General features: G+C 38.0%; 1 protein-coding gene across 1 annotated transcript; it reads right to left on the bottom strand.

Moving 5' to 3' along the window:
- Positions 1-279: 279 nt before the first annotated feature.
- LOC121420217 (ribosomal RNA processing protein 1 homolog A-like) lies at positions 280-20095 on the bottom strand. Its single transcript, XM_041614776.1, has 12 exons — positions 19918-20095; positions 13483-13620; positions 12669-12754; positions 11835-11896; positions 10931-11063; positions 10386-10450; positions 9153-9286; positions 8457-8599; positions 6506-6603; positions 5009-5969; positions 3948-4026; positions 280-893 (listed from the first exon to the last, which is right to left on the bottom strand). The coding sequence occupies exons 1-12, from the start codon at positions 20057-20059 to the stop codon at positions 706-708; spliced, it is 2229 nt and encodes a 742-aa protein (XP_041470710.1). The 5' UTR covers positions 20060-20095; the 3' UTR covers positions 280-705.
- Positions 20096-20249: the final 154 nt, after the last annotated feature.

Raw genomic sequence — 20249 nt, 5'->3', positions numbered from 1 at the left:
CAACATTAAAGCTAGAGGAGAAGTACTCCATGACACAATAAACAGTATAATGGGCCACACCAACAAGTAAAACACAACATGCTAACACAAGAGACAAAATTGTTTAACTTTGTGCATGCTTGACCTTCTCTCTGGAGTACTTCAAGTGTTTCCAGTGGACTTAAGAGTGAGTTATTGCTCTATCCAGTTCTTTCATATGGATGCTACATCTGATCCATTGGATGCTGCAGTGTTTTCATCCTGTGAATAACTGGTTTTCGAGTATCTGGACTGAATGTACCTGCCTTGACTAATCGTAAACTGTCATATGGGCTAGCGACAGACCAATGAGTTGATTCATGCACAGACTGTTCATTAGCCAATTTTACTGTCACAAATGCAATCCCATGCAAAAAAGATAGCTCCTTACTGTTTACATGTGGACATAATCATCATTACGTTTGCTTGAAATAAAACTATCTAATGAACAAGAAATCAAATTGAAAATAATACATCCAAATCATATGAAAAGTCTGTAGCTTTAGGCTTCCTCTTGCTATCATTTTCCTTGCTTCGTTAGTTCTTTGTTGACCCTTTCAACTTTGACCCCCTGACCTCTGACCTTCTGATCAGAAAAAGTGTGTAGCTTTAGGTCTCCTCAGTCAAATCTTGCCTTTCTTCCCTGATGACCCTTTGACCCCCTCCCCCCAATCTCTGACCGTGTGATCAAAAGAAGTCTTTGGCCTTAGGTCTCTTGCCAACCTTGCCTTGCTTCTTTGATGACCCTTTGACCTTTGGCACCCTGACCTCTGACTTTGGGGGTGTCTGCTTCAGCACAGAGAATGCTGGCTTCTTAGTTCCATCGAATGGGACGCCTGGACTCTGTTTGATCCTCTGCTTATAGTCAGTGGCAGCTGTACCAGAGAGAAGAATAATAACAACTTGCATTGATTTCAGACAGAGAAAGAGGCAACATTAATAAAAGAAATATTTGCGAAAAAATCAACCAGATCAATTTAGTGATCAGATTTCAGGTGGGTTCCATTTACTCTTCATTTTTTAACATTTACAAGTATTTCACTTGTATACACATGTAATTAATCAATACCATCAATTGAAATGATTTCATTCCATAAAACCAATAAATTTCTTCCACAAAAAATTAATCCACATTGCAGGGGCCGCGGAACGGTTTTCAAAGTGGGGGGGGGGGCTGATCATGCAAAAAATCACAATCCTAGGGTCATTTTTAGGTTTTTGTGGATGGTTTTGGAATAAAGTGGGGGGAGGGCTAAAGCTCCCCCGCTTCCTCGGCCCCTGCATTGTGCTGCACTCAACCCTGGTGAAGTAAATGGGTACCAACGGGAAGTAATTCCTCAAAAGTTGTGAGCACTGGAAAAGGTAGGCTAGCTCAGCCGGGTAACTTAGAACACCTAACAAAGTGTGTATGTGCACGATACAAATACCCTACACATATTATTATCATACAGTATGTTCAAAACTATGTGAGATTTAACACGATTGGCAAAGATAATTTGGCTTTCAAGCATATAGGAAACAGATATTTGGTATTGATATTTGGCGTTGTGGCCCAGTGGTTTAGTCTTCGGACTTTGAAACAGAGGGTCGTGGGTTCGAATCCCAGCCATGGCGTAATTTCCTTCAGCAAGAAACTGATCCACAATGTGCTGCACTCAACCCAGGTGAGGTAAATGGGTACCGGTAGGAAGTAATTCCTTAAGAAGCTATGTGCGCTATGAACGCCTAGCTTAGCTGGGTAATATAGGAGCGCCTTGAGCACCTAACAAGGTGGATATGTGCGCAATATAAATATCCTATATTATTATTATTACAAAAAAGCTTTCTCGGCACCATTCATAAGGTTGCTTATTAAGGCCGTCACATCGTTCCGTGCAAGCCTTGCGGGTGCGTTGCAGGTGATTGCACGCAACTCACCCACAAAAAATGTTCTGAGCATATTCAAAACTTTTCTGCGTGCAAATCGACTTGCGTGCGCTTCCACGTGTGAGTTGCGGCCGACTCGCTGGCGACCTGCAGGTACCAAAAATAGTTACCCGCAAGTCACACGCAAGGCTTGCACGGGACAATATGACTGGACCTTCAGGGTTTCAATATGGACAAGTCCACCCCAACAAAAACTTGATTTGAATAAAAAGAGAAAAATTCAACAAGCATAACACTGAAAATTTCATCAAAATCGGATGTAAAATAAGAAAGTTATGACATTTTAAAGTTTCGCTTCATTTCACAAAACAGTGATATGCACATCTCGATCGGTATGCAAATGAGGGAAGTGATGACATCATTCACTCACTATTTCTTTTGTATTTTATTATATGAAATATTTTGATTTTCTTGTCATTGTCATGTGAAATGAAGTTTCATTCCTCCCTGAACACGTGGAATTCCATTATTTTAACATTTTGTGCTTCAGGCAAGGAGGTCCTAATCGTCAAATTCGTAAAAATTGAAATATTGTATAATCCAAACAATAAAAAACAAAAGAAATAGTGAGTGACATCATCGACTCTCTCATTTGGATGTAACTGGCTCGTTCATATAACTATTTTGTTAAAAATAAGCGAAACTTTGAAATGTCATAACTTTCTTATTTTACATCCGATTTTGATGAAATTTTCAGCGTTGTGCTTGTCTGATTTTTATTTTATTTATATCTCAGAATTTTGATGTTCCATAGGGAGTGCCTCAAGGGTCACGCCTCGGCCCCTTCTTTTTACTCTTTATACAAGTAACTTGATTACTATCATTCAAAGGCGCTTTCCTAATGTCTCTTGTCATTGCTATGCTGACGATACACAGTTATACATTTCTTTCAGCCCTGATAAGGAAAACCATAATGACAATATTTCAAACTTGGAATCATGTATAAGTTATATTCGTTTTTGGATGTCCCAACATAAGCTAATGCTTAATGATGGAAAAACAGAGTTTCTCATAGTCGGGACAGGCAGGCAAGTAGCAAAACTGAGTGTTAGCAACATAACAGTTGGAGACTCAGAAGTTAAACCATCAAACTTAGTGAAAAATCTGGGTGTATGGCTTGATTCTCGCTTAAACATGGAGAAACACATATCCAACATTAGTAGATCATCTTTTTATATGTTATACAACTTGCGCCATATTCGTAGATACTTGGACCAGAAAAGCGCAGAAACCCTTATCCATGCATTTATTAGCAGTAGGCTTGATTATTGTAATGGATTATTGTTTGGTTTACCAGACTCGCAAATCAACAAGCTGCAGCATGTTCAGAATGCATGTGCAAGACTTGTATCCGGTTCCTCAAAGTTTTCCCATATTACACCTGTTCTGATTCAATTACATTGGTTGCCAATAAGGCAGAGAATTGCATTTAAGATACTTTTGCTTGTTTACAAAGCACTGAATGGTCAAGCTCCGAATTACTTGTCTGAATTAATATCATTTAGGTCACATTCATATGCACATAACTTACGAAGTACACAGGATAAGCTGCTTCTAAAGCTACCTCACTTGAGAACAAAAGTAACTCTTGGGGATCGTGCTTTCAGTTGTGCTGCTCCAAAGCTTTGGAACAAATTACCCCTGGAAATACGAAAAGCACCAACTGTTACCATCTTCAAACATTTATTGAAGACCCATCTTTTTTCAGAAGTTTTTGGTTAATTGTATTATATGCATAATTGTTTAATTTGTTTGAGCAGTAGCATTGTTGGGAGCTCTGTCACACTACAGCGCAGTAGAGTATATTTATATAGTGACTGCGCTATATAAATGGTCTAATTATTATTATTATTTTACGACATACTCTCTATTGATTCAAATCAACATTTTTCTGCGGTGGACTTGACCTTTAACAAGTGTATCAATCAGATGTGAATATTTACGCTGGAGTACATAGGGTGCCGGTTACTATTAGTCTTGGAAACATGTAAAGGTATACTCACGCTGGAATTCATTCTTAGACAATGCTATCTTCACTCTCTTTCTTGTCATTGGTGGGGAGAACTGTGTCTCCACACGACTCTAGAGGAGGATATAAGGGGTACATACATGAGGGGGGAAATAATAATCAGGTATAAAACACTATGATAATATATCTCATGATAATTCTTATACTGATATATTTTAACATGATTAATCTGTGAGATGTGATGCTATGTCAGGGATGTCACATGGTCAGAGATGCAAAGTTCAAAGACCAGCTATGCATGAGATTTTCCGTGAATCTGAGTGAGATCACAGACATTGTGTACAATGTATATGGGGATAGGCTGTGATATTGGCGTGAGACAGAGATTTGAGGGGATGAACAAGAGTCCAAAATGCTTGAGTCTCACGCATAATGCGTGAGACTTGGTAGCTCTGCATGGTTAAATGAAATTCAGTACTTAGGAGAATGAACAAAACTATTCAGGTATGAAAACTGTAGCAACAGACATGTGTATAAACAGAAAAGGGGAATTTTTCATGAAATCTGTAGCATTTCATTAAAAACTTTTTTTTAATTATTGCACAAAAGTGCAGTTGTCAAAGGTAGAAAGAAAACACAGCAGGTATCTACTGAAAAAAGCTGAATGTTGATTAAAATGTCTCCAAAGGTTAGTGAACAAGCAAGATTTTCAGATGGGGGCTATTCTACTGATCCACATCACCTATGGAATTCGGGTAGGAAATATTTTTCATTTTTAGGAGCTATATTTTTGGGGGCCACATTGGGGCAACTGTTGAATTTTGGGAGCTATTCTTATTATTTCAAGTAATCTTTTTGCCCAACAAACAATATTGCTGTAAAGGTATATCTCATTATTCTGCTGTATGTAGAATATTGATTATAGAAATGTGCTTGAGTATTGTTTGTGGTAGATCTTGGGGCAACCTTAGAAGAGATGGTCTCCCCAAAGCATTCAATTTACAAATTCTACGGGGTAATTTGGCTGTCCAGAAGGCAAAATCACCCATCACCCTGATGCATTTCCTAGGCTAAAGAAATCATATTCCAACTCACCTTTGCCTTTGTTCTTGGAAGTGTACTGGGTTCCGTCATCTTCTTGGCCTTCTTCACGTAGGCGACAGGGGTAGAGACCTTGTCAAAAGCTGCGAATGGCTTGGGTGACCCCTCGTTCTGTGGTGATATAACTTCTGTGGCTTTTGATACAATGTTCAAACCCAGTTCATTGCTATCTTCAGTGTCCCCACTCAAAGCCAAACCCTTCTTCTTCCCTTTCTTTTTAGATTTTGTCCTTGGAGTGTGAGGGTCGACAAGTGCCGAACCATCGATTCTCTCAGTGTCTGATTTGTTTTCTCCAAGACAAGAGTCAATGTCACTGTTGGTTTGAGATCCTTCAGACAATTCTAGGTTCACATCGGTGATTTTAGCCTTTCCCTTTTTCTTCTTCCTCTTCTGGTTTCCGTCTTTGATGCTAGGGCTTGGCTCTGATTCCGCATCCTCTCCAGCGAATGCAGTTTCTGACAGGACAGGTTCTTCAACAATTGTTTTGTCCTCACCTTTCCGTTTTCCTTTCTTATTCTTTCCTTTTGCGCTCGTTGATTTCAACTCTGTGAATTGAGAGTCAACATCAGCAGGAGCAAGGCTTTCTGAGTCTTCTTCCTTGGATTCCTCAGTCATGGTCATCATTTTCTCCTTCTTTTTCTGCTTCTTTATCTTTTTCTTGCTGTCCGTCTCCATCTCCTCCTCATCTTCCTGTTGTACCTTCTTTTTCTTCTTCACCACAATCTCTTCTTCTTCATCCTCCTCCCCATCATCATCATCACCTCCACCTTCTCCTTCACCTTTACCACCTTTCTTTCCCCTCCTCCTCTTCCTCCTCCTGTTCTTCCTCTTCTCCTTCTCCTGTAGTTTCTTCCACCAGGGGAGTTCCTCCTTTAGGTAGTCGGTGTCCTTGTCTTCCCGGATCTCTTTCAGGAGGTCCGGCATCGGGAACACTCCTTTTGCCAAACTCTGGAACCTAAAAAATCAAGCAACAAAGAGACAGAATAAACTAGATTTTAATTCATCATGCGGACAAATTAGGTGGTCTGTCCTTATTCTCGCCATCATGATTACTATTACCATGTTCATGCAGATCAATATGATCTTCATAACAAGGAATGTTCATTATGGATGGAATACTTGTGAAAGACGGGAGATGATAAAGCACTGTAAAAGGGTCTCTTTGTCCAGAAAGACATGGCTGTGCTCATCCGAAGAATGTGTGCCATGTCGTTTACGCTCTTCTCACTTTCCCAACAATTCATGTAAAAATACTGTTGCTCTGCTGTTCCCAATTTCAACCGATTCCTATCCTGGCCTCAGCCAATCTACTGATCAGGATGGACCAGGCTTTCATATCATGGTAGCAGACTGGCCCCATTAGATGATACTAAATACATACCTCACATAGCTGAATCTTTATAAAGGCTTAACTAGTGCAACCATAGGACTCAGAAGTGCGCTCTAGTGACTATTTCTTTTAAAAAATTATCATCCTCAAAGAGAACTTACCTTTTGACCATTCTGTAGATTGGTTTTCTGTTACGGGTTGGAATGTTCTTCTCACTGGCGAGCTCAAACAACTTGTCAGCAATCATCGCATAATCATACTGCAATAGTAACAAGGTGATAGAAAAAATATTTCTCACAATTTCATGTACATGTAAATGAAAGGAAAGTTAGTTTTTGTGTAATTGTAATTAGGAAAAAAAATAATGGCAAGGTTACTGCTCAAAACATAGAGTAAACATAATACGGGTCAAAATAGTGCTAAACAATATAACAGAATTTAAAAATGGTTAGTGATCCACATTGATTCTAAACTAGAAAAAAAAGGGGGAAATTTTATATGGACCATAATGGAAACCAGCTGAATAACAAGTGGAATGCCTCTGGCCGTCTCACCTGCATCACGCGGTTCAATATAGCAGCAGTGCTCACTTTGAATACTACTCTAACTCGCACAAGATGTTCAGTGATACATGGTTACTCTTATTTCCCTTTTTATGAACTAGACCAATAAACTTACAGAGATATGATGGTTATTATTATTTTTATGAACTAGACCAATAAACTTACAGAGATATGATGGTTATACAACAAAAACCCCAACATGGCCAAAGTTCATTGACCTTACATGACCTTTGACCTTGATCATGTGACCTGAAACTCGAACAGGATGTTCAGTGATACTTGATTACTCTTATGTACAAGTTTCATGAATCAGATCCATAAACTTTCAAATTTAGGATGGTAATTCAACAGATACACCCAATTCGGCCAAAGTTCATTGACCTTTGACCTTGGTCATGTGACCTGAAACGCGCACAGGATGTTCAGTGATAATTGATTACTCTAATGTCCAAGTTTAATGAACTAGACCAATAAACTTTCAAAGTTATGATGGTAATTCAACAGATACCCCCGATTCGGCCAAAGTTCATTGACCCTAAATGACCTTTGACCTTAATCATGAGACCTGAAACTTGCACAAAATGTTCAGTGATGCTTGATTACTATTATGTCCAAGTTTCATGAATCAGATCCATAAACTTTCAAAGTTATGATGGGAATTCAACAGATATCCCCAATTCGGCCAAAGTTCATTGACCCTAAATGACCTTTGACCTTGGTCATGTGACGTGAAACTCATGCAGGATGTTCAGTGATACTTGATTAACCTTATGTCAAAGTTTCATGAACTAGGTCCATATATTTTCTAAGTTATGATGACATTTCAAAAACTTAACCTCAGGTTAAGATTTCGATGTTGATTCCTCCAACATGGTCTAAGTTCATTTACCCTAAATGACCTTTGACCTTGGTCATGTGACATGAAACTCTAATAGGATGTTCAGTAATACTTGATTAACCTTATGGCCAAGTTTTATTAACTAGGTCCATATACTTTCTAAGTTATGACGTCATTTCAAAAACTTAACCTCAGGTTAAGATTTGATGTTGACGCCGCCGCCGCCGCCGCCACCGTCGGAAAAGCGGCGCCTATAGTCTCACTTTGCTTCGCAGGTGAGACAAAAAGTAGCATTTGGTTCAAAAGTTTGTTGACCCCTGCTGGTGACCTTGATAGCATACTTCTACACGACAAAGTCTGTATGATTAATCTTCCATCGTCTGATTGAAATTGGACAATGAAGCACACAAGACATTATTTATTGAACAGTTTATGTAAAGTCCTCATCACGTTCATTCTTGGTAAAAGAACTCCTGTAGTTCCCATTATAGATTATCACAGATAAAGAAATTATATTTTTCAGTCTTGAATTGATTTTTTTTAATCCAATTAGTTGGTGACACTATTCTGATCATAAATAGCATGTAAATCATATATAAATATTGGTTGGTAGAATATATACAGCCTAAAGTTCTTGATAGAACAAGAATGAAAATTAATCGGCCTTCTCATTTGCATGTCTGCATGGGAATATGAGAAAGGTTCCTTTACCTCAAGAGGCGGGACCATCTCCTCTGGAAACATGACTTTCTCTAAAATATCAACATCATCTTCCTCCTCTTCTTCTTCTTCATCCTCATCATCTTCTTCATCATCGAATTTTCCTTTCCTCTTCCTTTTCCTCTGCTTTACAGCTGTTGACAAGAATTTAAAAACACAGAAAATTAACACAGAAAACCATGTATATTAACAGCAGAAAGTCACATTTATACAATCCCTTTTGCCATAGGATACATTACCCCGCCTTTAGCTTGACCTACAGCTTTAACAGCACTCAAAGTTTTCAAGGAATCAAACTTACCAGTCACCCATCTGTGACTCTTCCTGTATGCAAACATGGATCCAATGATATATAAAATATAGGTTAAGACACCAAAAGCTTGAAGAAAATTCTACAAAATGATAAACTTATGGCAAAGTATGTGATTTCATGAGAAAATGACGGCTATCTTCGATTTTGGACAGGCACACTTTTTTGTCTGAACCCGAGACAAAGAAAGCATGTGTCACTTAATGTTGAGATAGAGTTAAATGGAAGTCATAACACTATTCCGAAAAAAAATACAAATAAGTCGTTTCACCACCATATAGCCCACTCTTATCACTAGGCTGAATCATTGCTTGGTCACATGTGCGTCCTCAAGCGATCATTCAATAATGGTCCATTACATGCTATTCTCTTCTCACCTTTCTTTGAAGTCTTGTTTCTGTCCTCATCCGAAGCAATCCCTTCATCCTCGTCTTCTTCAGCCTCTCCAACACTTGATCTTTCAACCACATCCTGGAAGATATCCTGAAGGATCACATCACGTAGCTTCTTACTATGGAAGACATTAGAAAACCAAAATATTACGGATAATGGAACTTTCGTAAACATGGATTTAGAGAGTGCTTCAGACCAACTAGAACTTTCAAGCAGTTCCTTGTGGTCCCCAAACACAACACTAAAAAGAAGAACCTTTCAAAGCAGCCTGCCATTGACAAATCATGGGGGAATCAATACAAAATATGCAAAAGGCCGATTGACTTGCATCATACAATCTGTCCGTCATGAGAGCCTGTCGCACTAATGCGATAGAAGTTTGGACAGCACAAATTTTTTTTTTTTTGACCAAACTTGTGATCGTTATTTACTTCGGGTTGTCGCAGTTCTAGTTTCCAACGATCCCAATTCCTAGACTGTTAGCAGTTATCTTGATTGCTAAACCAAAATAAATATCCTCTGTGAAGTTAAATGTTTCAAAACGAAAACACAAAGTTTACTTCTATTTGGTTAGTCTAATAACTATTGCTATCCGAGATAGACCTCCCAGACATGCTGGCGTCTATTACATAACACCCCCAGGCATGCAGCTGAGTGAAAGACTTTAATCCCTACTCTGTTCCGAGATTGGCCTTGATTTCTCCATGATTTGTCAATGGAAGGTCGCTTTAATACTGGTGAAATGTATTGGATTCCTTCAAAGGAATAACTTCGAGTGGTGTGTGCTAAGAATCCTACATAGGGGAAACGGAACGTTCCCTGAAGACTACATTTTTGGAATATCATCGCCAAAGCTCTTATTCATCTGAAGTTTCGCAGCACATTCACATTGAATAGGACATACCGAGGTCCTCAACAAGGTGGTGATCTTAGACAGGGAGGACAGATGGTTTTAGAGAGTGAAAGAAGCCTCTACATGTACATAAGGGTGCACCAACATTCACTGAATCATGACGGGGGTTTACATGTACATGTACAAGCAACTCTGCCTTAGTTGAATCGCTCGGGACCAAAGAAACTGTTTGACTTTTTCAAAGTCAGTCTGTGCATAATCTGGTCTGAAATGATGCTACAAAGTAGGCGATTACTTGACATATTGAAATTCGACTCATGTGGAGTGTACTTTATATAAATCCTACAATAAAAATCAAACTTACTTTAGAGTCTTTGCAACCAATTCTGCATAAGGGAATAGGAATGTTGATGCTTGCTGGGGACTCAGCTGGAAAGAATGAAACAAAAATGGGTACCAAATTAGTCTAATTCCCATTGAGGTTAATGCCCAGTTATTCTCATGCCAGGTTGCTCTAATTACACTTTATCTACTCATCAAGTTTTCTGTTATCAAAAATAGTTCATTACGGTAATGAACCATTTTTGACAAAGGAAAACTAGATAATCTGTGAGTTCAGAGCAAGTGGTATATCAGACTAAAAAGATATACATGTAGCTGAATGTTATTGGACAACATGATAAACAGTCTAAATGACAATGAGACCAAATTGTTAGTAGACAGACTGGTTATAGAAAAACAAGGATAAGACCATGTTGGACAAGACCAAATGGACAAAGCGGCTGAAGACCAATCGGCAATATGCCGTTAATAGGTGCTTGACATGAACATTGAGCTACTGATCAATAATTTTTATTTTTGTCAATTGCTTTCTTCTGACAATAGAGGGCAGTGTTGCTGTAAACTTACATCCTCTGTGCCTTCCCTTGCGAGCTCATCCAGGTAAACGTTAGCAAGCTGGTAACGGAGGCCGTCAGGACATGCGTCCATGTCAGGGTTCAGGGCGCAGCGACTTAATGACATCAGAAACAACTTGACCAATCTATGAGAGGATTGAAATGATAAGGAATAAAAAAAAGAGGAATGATGGCAATCATAGTGGCAGTAATGAGTGTGGTGATGATGATTGATGATGATAATGATGATGGTGGTGATGATGATGATGGTGTTGATGATGATGATGATGATGGTGGTGATGTTGATAATGTTTATGATGATAATGATGATGGTGGTGATGATGATGATGGTGGTGATGTTGATAACGTTTATGATAATGATGATGGTGGTGGTGATGAGGATGATGATGGTGGTGATTAGGATGATTATTGATGACGGTGATGTTGATGATGATGGTGGTGGTGGTGATAATGATGATGGTGGTGGTGATGATGTTCATGATGTTGATGATAGTGGTGATGATGATGATAGTTGATGAGGGTGGTGGTGTTGTTGATGATGACGTTGCATACAAGTCAGTATCCTAGTATAGCACCACCTCAAGTCCTAGCCATTTAAAACTGGCCGAGTTACTAATCCACGATGCAACATAATAAGCAGTAATGTCTTTCATACACTCTTTAATACTACTAAACACACCAATTAACTTCTCAATATATTCATTTTGCAATAATTACAATGTAACCAATTGGCAAGAAAATAAGTTTTCATTCAAAATATTTCACTTTTTCTTATATACAAATGAAATTATAGGCTTATTTATTTTCTATATTCTTAAAGGTTGTCTCAAAATACATAATCAATGAGACCACACAGTGTTGTGTTAGTTTGCTCCCCAATTAAAGAAAATACTTACTCTTCCTCCCATTCGTTGTTATGAAGTACGACCAGCATCTGACGGAAACTGCGTCTTATAAGCTGTGATACAGACATTTCATGAAAATGACAAAAAGACACTTGATGGATATTAAAAGGAAAAAAAGGAAAACAAAACAGCTGGTCACAATCAAAATGTTACGAAAACCCATGGATGTCAATTTAGCACCTGAAATTCCAGTTGTTCTTCATGAGCAACTTTCCAAAGAAATTTATGAATCCCATCCCCCCACGACCCATAAACACAGGAGATACTTTTGCTATGGAAAAAATAGAACATACTCAATTTGCCCCTCTATTCTTTGTATTTTTCAACATTGAAAGGTTTTTGTTGATTTAATGTATCTTACTAATATTTAAGTAATTAACCCAGTAGAAAATGAGCCCACATCAGGCCTGCCAACATTTGAAAATGAAAAAAAAGGAGTTCTAATCACACTGCTCGATGTCAGGTGTGTCTCCCTCACTTTTTTTAATCAAGACATATTTAGAATTCTTGCATTTTTTAACATTGAGAAATTACAATTGTTTAAACAATACATTACTCTCACACCCATACACACAACCCATATCGCACCACACAGATACACAATGGGCTGATTTATCTTTTCACTTACATACATGTAAATGGAAAAATGGAGTGCTCTTCATTTTGGCTAAAATCTTAAAAACAGGGTAACTCCGGGAAAAGGGGAGTTGGCAGGCCTACCACATACATGTACTTTGCATATATGCAGCCTAGGGTCTAGGGAACATGTGTTTCATTGCATGCTTAGACATTTTCCAATAGGTTCATTCAAAAGAAATCTTTTACCATGAGATACTTGTCCATGCGAAGATGATCAATACCAATCCACTCACGGCGCATGGTAGCAAGGAAGGTTTCATAAAACAGGCAAGCTACAAAGAGATTAACATGAGAGCATATATTTTAGATATATTTTTATATCACTCACTAACCATAACAACTTGCACCAGGAAAAGAAATAATTTTTACATTTTAGGGGATTTCTTCAATCTTTTTTAATTTTGGGACAATTGCAGAATTTCGGGTACTAAATTAATTTATTTGGAGGGCTACTTTTTAGGGGTAACAAGCAATTATGCAGTTATAAGCAGTTATCATTATTCTGTCATAGTTAGATTGATTTTCTAAATATTCTTGAATTATTGTTTGTGACAGTTCTCTAGGCAACGCAAGAAAAGAATGGTCGCCCCAAATCATTTTGGCGAAACTTTATGGGCGATTTAGGCTGTCATGAGATTCTCACATACTGAGAATGGCTAGTCTTCCAAAATGAGGAATCCGGTACACAATATAGTACATTTCGTAGCAATTTCTCGTGGTATAAGCTTATTTTTCATTATAATACCTTAAACTGAAATTCACAAGAACAAGTGGGCATATGACATCATCAGTTTGCTCATTAAATATTCATACCTAGAACTATTTCACCGGAATAATGCAAATCTTTAAAATGCCATCATAACTTTATTACTCCTTGTCCGATTTTTATCAAATTTTCAGTGCTCTGTCTGATTTTTCTTTATAAATCTGCTCAAATAATACTATTTTCAGCGTGGAGTACTGCTATAATTGCCTGGGTAAAAAAGACATGTTTTCATACCTTCTCCTGGGCGTCTGAAGCAGTGAGCCATGTCTGAGATTTGATCAGCAAGCTCCTCTTGGATGACTGGTTTATCACACATCCACATACAGTAAAATAAACCCTTCCATAACTTCATGAGCTCATCATTACTGATATCTGGAAGAAACAAAACAGTTTTGAATGTTAATGTTGAAGCACCGTGGTGTAGCGATTCTGACTCTCGCCTTGTAATCAGAGGGTCGTGTGTTCGAATCTCACCATGGCCTAGCGTCCTTTGGCAAAGCATCAATCCACACTTTGCTACTCTTACCCAGGTGCTAATTGGGTACCAGTAGGAAACAACCATCATTGTGGTTGGTTTAGCAAGTGTGCGCCTAACAGGCTGCTTGATATGCTATGAATCCAGTGACCGGTAATAATAATTGTGAAGCGCTTTGAGCAGCCGTACATGTAGATTGATAAAACGCTATATAAATGCCAATTATTATTTTTACTTCTTTTTGAAGCAATGACCTAAATGGCATGTAAAGACAGAGATGTGTAGATCTAGATGTAGAGTTATGCACCCCGAATTCAACATGTGCCTCCATTTGAAACTTATTGCACAAGCTAGCACAGTCAATCATCACAACACACACCAAACACATTGTTATATTATTACTATTTGTTTTGGCGTCACCTGTGCCTGGGAGGCGAAAAGCGAACTGAATCACTATGACCCACAGGTCTCTCCTCCCGATATAAGTGATTGGGGGGAATGGAGGTGGACCACTACACCGGGGTTACCCCCTACTCTCATACGAATAGTGCAGTGGGTTCTTAACGTGCAAAGGTGGTGACTCTCCTCTACACGGGGCCTCCATTTAACGTCCTATCCGAGGAACGGAGTGTTTTCCACTGTAACATAGCCTGCATCTATGAAACATGGGAGAGACGTTTACACACAACGCACTGGCTTCAGTCATTCGCCCGGGGTGGACTCGAACCCACGATCTTTGGTTCGACGGGCAGACGCGTTACCGACTGAGCCAACACCGCTATACACAGGCACTATCACTCACCGCATGAAAGTCCAGATTTCAACTCCAAAATCCCATTCAAAAAGTAAAATGTCACCATTAGAAATGCATATTCTGCACCATATTTCCAGAGAAGGCGGCGTCCTAGCTCAAATTTAAGAAGCGGGGTTGCCGAAAAATGAAGAAATCTGTTGTTTTGTTCCGAGTTTTTAAACATATTTGTTTTAAACAAGTTGGTAGTGCGAGGTTAGTATAGCAAAATAACCTCACAATACATGTGAGTGGTTAGGGCCTGAGTTAGGCCTATTTCATTTTGAATAAGGGTACATTTCATCACTCATTCAATGAACAAAGTTATGATATAACCTTGTTCTCATCTCATCTCAGTTACATCTCTATGTGTGGCAAAATAAGGTTGACAATATTTGGATTATTTTCTCTTTTTCTTTTGGACAAATGCTAGATTTTTTTACACTGTCAAGTTTCTATTTGTACAGCTTTTCATTATATAACTTGGCTTTTAAGCAAATTTGATTCTTTAAATTATTCTTTCTTTATAATAAAAATAGAGCTTGAAAAATGAAAATTTTCTTGCCATATTACTTTCCACCAATAAAGGGCGTACACAAAAATATGCCCAAAATTCAAGTTTTTGAGCACTCCGGTCAATACAACAATTAATCTTAAGTTACTAAGTTACTAATGCATGAAAATTGAATTGCAACTCCAACTGTATGGAAATTAATAATTTTGTCACAAAAGTGATATCTTAATGATTTTTTAAAGTGTGTGCTCAATACAGCATTAGGCATGGTAGTCCTACTGCCCTAGTACTTGTACTAGATTCTCCACAGGCAGGATGGTAGCAGCGAACCTTTTATTTTGAAAAATGGCATTTTATATATTTTGAAAAAAATAGATTTTTTTCCTACGCCGTCTACGGGGAATTTTGGGGTTAGTGAAGACGGAGAGAGGAAGGGAAATTGCAAGAGAGAGGCGAAGAGAGAAAATGAAACTTGAGAAAGCGTCAGGGGCCTAGCTAGCGCTAGGGAGCCGGGAGAGTGCTCGTCCATTCGTTCATGTACAAATTGATGAAGCTTTACGATCGCAAAGACAGTCCAAGCCCACTTGTTCACTGCTACCACCCTGCCTGAGGGGAATCTACAGGTAGGACTATGGTATGCCAATGTTGTACAGAGCACACACTTTAAAAATCATTAAAATATCACTTTTGTGACCAAAATTACTAATTTCCATACAGTTTCAATTTATTTTTAATTAGTAACTTGGGAATAATTTTTGTATTCACAAGACTCAAGAGCGCTCAAAAACTTGAATTTTGGGCATATTTTTTGGTACGCCCTCTAGTGGTGGAAAGTAATATGGCAAGAAAATCTTCATTTTTTATCTCTATTTTTAATTAGGCCCTAAGAAAAAAATAATTTAAAGAATCAAATTTAAATAAAAGTCAAGTTGTATGAATAATAGGTGTAATGGAAACTGTCAGTGTAAAAAAATCAAGCATTTCCCCAAAGAAAAAGAGAAAATAAGCCAAACATTGCCACCCTTATTTTGCCACACATGGAGATACAAGTGAGAACAAGGTTATATCATAACCTTGTTCATTGATTGAATGAGTGTCCAAGCCCAAGGCCAAGCACTCTAGGCGACACCGCAATACTTACCCGTGTTAAGAAACTGAGACTCCACTCACGCGCATTTGGGCAGCTCTAGCTTAGAACTAAGCTTTCTTTCCGTAAAAAATCTTTATTCGTATGATTCAATAAATGTTAATAAATATATAATTACTCTTAAATCGGTACTCACCGGTTCTTTTCTTGAATTTTCTGCCAAATTCCCACGCTTCTGGCTTCAATTCTGCGATGGATTCTGTTGCCATAGACAGCTACACATGCAACTCTATTTATAAATGGAGCGCCCCTTACGAGAGTTGTTAATGCCGCGGAAAAATTGTTAGGCATTTTGGCCTGTGGTCAAGGCGTTCTTTTGTTCTATTTTTTTTTATAGGTATGAGATCGAAATCACAGCGACTATTCACACTGTTCCATAATGATTCCGAAAGGAGGTGCAGCACCCCCCACCCACATGGGCGCAAATCCCAGGGGGACACTTCCCCCTAACCCAAAATAGTAGGGGCACATTATCAAATGTCCCCCTACTATATGATGGAAAGAAATAGGCCTACATCATTTAAATCGAAGTAAAACATGTATTTTGGACGAGACGACCTTCTTTTGGGGGTGATAAACCTTCCTTTTTGTTTTTTTTTGTTAGTTTGTTTTTGTTTTTTTTTGCCTGTTTTCCAGCCCCTGGTCCCCTACCTTAGATTTCCACCCTTGCCTCCCACCACTCTTGATATTGTTTGCGAATCTGTTTTGTAAATTAAAGGGGAATTTCACCCTGATAAAAAGATGATGAAAATATGAGAAAAATCATTTCAAAATATCGATGAAGGTGTTATTTGACAAAAAATGGAGTTGATAGAATTTAGAATGCTTGATTTATTGTGACGTCTATAACGAGCAGTTGCTCTATCCTAAATATAAAATGCCCAAATTTCCCATTTTTAATGGTCCGTAACGACCCACTTTTTTCTTTTTGATAACAAGTATGAATTGATATAGGCCTACTAAAATGTACCATAAAAATCATTATCATGTATTTCTTGACATTTCATTTACTTTTTTACCATAATAATAGCTGCTTGCAAAGGCCTACGCCGTCACAAAAAAACCCGGGGGGGGGGCACTTACATTGACGAGTGGATACCATGCGCGACCAAAAAAAAACGTAAAAAGGATAGGGCACGTTACCTACGTAACGTGATAAGGGTGTCAAAAACACAAAAATAACGAAAAAAGGGTATCTATTAATTCGCTAGGAAAACCGTCGTGTTTAGGGTCTAATTTGCGGGGATGATAAAACAAAATCAAAATGTTTTATAAAGGATGTCCTTTTTGCTCCAACACTTCGTGTTTAGAGTCCGATTTGCGCGAGGCAAGGTGGGGTCGTACTAAACCAAATAAGGTAAAGCCGACGACCGATCGAAGGACCCGTAACAATAAAACATTCCTGTACTTGTTTAGGGGTTCATTTCAGGGAATATTTGCCAAGAGTATCGTTTTGTTTCCAATACTTGTTAAGGGTAGGGTTTCACACGCCAATACTTGTTAAGGGGTGCATTTTCAGAATATGGAAATTACGTGTTTAGGGTGCTTTTTGAGACCCCATGGTCGCGCATGGTATCCACTCCTGAATGGAAATGTCCCCCCCCCCCCGGGCAAAAAAAAAATCTTACCTTTGAAAAAGATTGGTGGGGGATGGATTTTCCTCGAACGCATACCAATTTTTTTTCTGCTATTTTCATAATAAACTTTAAATGAATTCAACTTTGCACTACTTAATTTTTTCAAAGACAACATAACAAAATTACATCTCGTCATCATCATCATCACCACTATCATTAGCATCACCATCATCATCACCACAACCATCATCATCACCAAGATAATTTTCATCATCGTCATTGCCATCATCATCTTTTTTTTTCTTTATTTTTTCCCCATCCCTTCTTTTTTTTTCTTCCAATATTCCTCCTTTTTTTTAGAGCGGCACACCGTCATGCTCCCTCACTGATTATCCGCCTCTATATGCTTGGTGTTGTATAAATTGGCGGATACCTGAATGAAATACTGAAGAGAAAATAAGGAAAGGGAAAAAGTAAGAAGAAAAAGAAGATGAGGAGAAGAAAAAAAGAAAGCCAAACAAATGAAACAAAACAATGTCAAAATTTCGTAATAAAGTCTTCTACGTCAGTTTAATAATGTTTTCATTGAAATGAGAACATAAAAAAATGAAACAAGTAAGATGGGCTATACATCGTAGCAAAGAAATAGAGGGAAGCTCCGAGACAATAAAAAGGGTGAGAAAAAGAAAAGACTTTGAAATACTCACAACACGAGCATAATAAAAAAATATGGAATAAGCAAGGACAAGTAGCTGAGGGACACCCCCCCTCTCTCTCTAGTTATTTATGTATCAAACTCGCATACACAAGAATTTCTTACTAATCAAAATATTGCGAGCAAAAAGCACGAGCTGACATTTTTTTAAATATTCAAAACTGATAGAGAGACACATTTTAAACAATTCATGAATCATAATAATTATACAACCAGCTTACCAATCGAATCATTCGATTGCGACAAATGATCTGAGAATTAATGCTTTTAGGAATTCATTAAATTAAAGCAAAGTATCTCAACATTAAAATAATTAAGGTGGGCGCAAGGTATCAGCTAATACACCGATAATTTTTTTTGGACATTTGAGGTATTTTCGGTAATCATGAAAAAGATTAATATTTCATGAAAGCTCAAATCCCGAAGAGCGGAATATTTTTATTAATTGACTTTTTAAAAAAATGTTCTAAGCTCCATTTAATATTTGATTATAAGTCGATGCATTAAAAGCTGAAAAAATAAAGTATTTTGTGTTCCTCTATCATAATTGTCTTTCTCTTTAACCCTGGTTCTTTTTTTCTGGGGGGAAGCATTTTGGTTAAAAAAAGAGAGAAAAAAGATAATTGCTGGCTTGTGGACGCCCGGTGTGGACGGTGGTAGGGACACCCCCCCCTCCGTAGTTACGCCAATATGGGACCAAATGATCCTAAATGTCCGAGGCGAAACTTGTGCAATCAAACGTTATTTCTGAATAAATTAAAGCTTGCGCTGTTCAACTTCAATCTCTTTCAGCTAAATTTGCGATGAACGCTGCGTTATGAAATATATAATTATCAACATCTGGCGAAAAGAATAACCGACCGATCACCTGACGAGAACGTGTATACGTGATCTGCATATCAGGTCCGATCGAGAGTCAGAAGTGAAGGACAACTGCCAAGAAAATCAGGAAAAAGTCGTCAAAATGTAAGTTCCCCTTCATTTCTTTCAATTTTTTTTTACTTAATGAAGCATAAATGTATCATTAAAGCAAAATTTCAACAAAAGCCTCAAATTTAGCTAGTACTTTTGTTGAAATTATAATAAATTTAGATCCACATAAATCTCTAACCCAATTTTAGCACTGATGTCGCCTATGAGGTCCATACATGTAATGTTTGGACCTCATTGGTACTAGGAGTGAGGCCAAGCGCCTGCGCACTTCGTAGTCATGTCAGTTAGTCTTCAGTTTCGTAAGCTCAACTTATGAATAATTCATGCACCATAGTGTTCCCATGTACGGAAAAAATGTTCGCATCCTGGCGCAGTCTTTTACTTGGGGAAGTAAGCCCTATTAGAAATTATATTTTTTGGGGAAACAAGACATCCCACGAAAAGGAACGAATGGGACCGTGCAAAAAAAATCATGCCAGCTGATTCGTTGAAATTCTCCAATAGTACTCCATACTTACTGCCATTCTTTTGAGATCTTGCGGCTATCCAGTGTCTCAATCGTTTGATTGCCCTGTCGCGTATTTTCTTTTCATTTGAAGCAAGTCTCTGAGCAAAATGAATTTCGACGCTGTGCGGCGATTGTCCACATGGCGCTGCCATCTTTGATCACGTAGTCTACATTACAGGGTAAAAACATTTTTGGTGGTAATATCGGTACAGCGGGTAATACAGTAACCATTTGCATTTATTATTGGAGTCACTTTGAATTGTTTGAAATGTAATATTGATTACAAACATGTAATTTAAATCTTTTTAGAGAAAATACAGTAATGTTTAGGAAATTAAGTTA

The sequence above is a fragment of the Lytechinus variegatus genome, chromosome 8 (genome assembly GCF_018143015.1).
Source record: "Lytechinus variegatus isolate NC3 chromosome 8, Lvar_3.0, whole genome shotgun sequence".
Taxonomy (NCBI): Eukaryota; Metazoa; Echinodermata; class Echinoidea; order Temnopleuroida; family Toxopneustidae; genus Lytechinus; species Lytechinus variegatus.
Note: the sequence above shows the minus strand (reverse complement) of the source record. Positions and strands in the feature narration are given on the sequence as shown.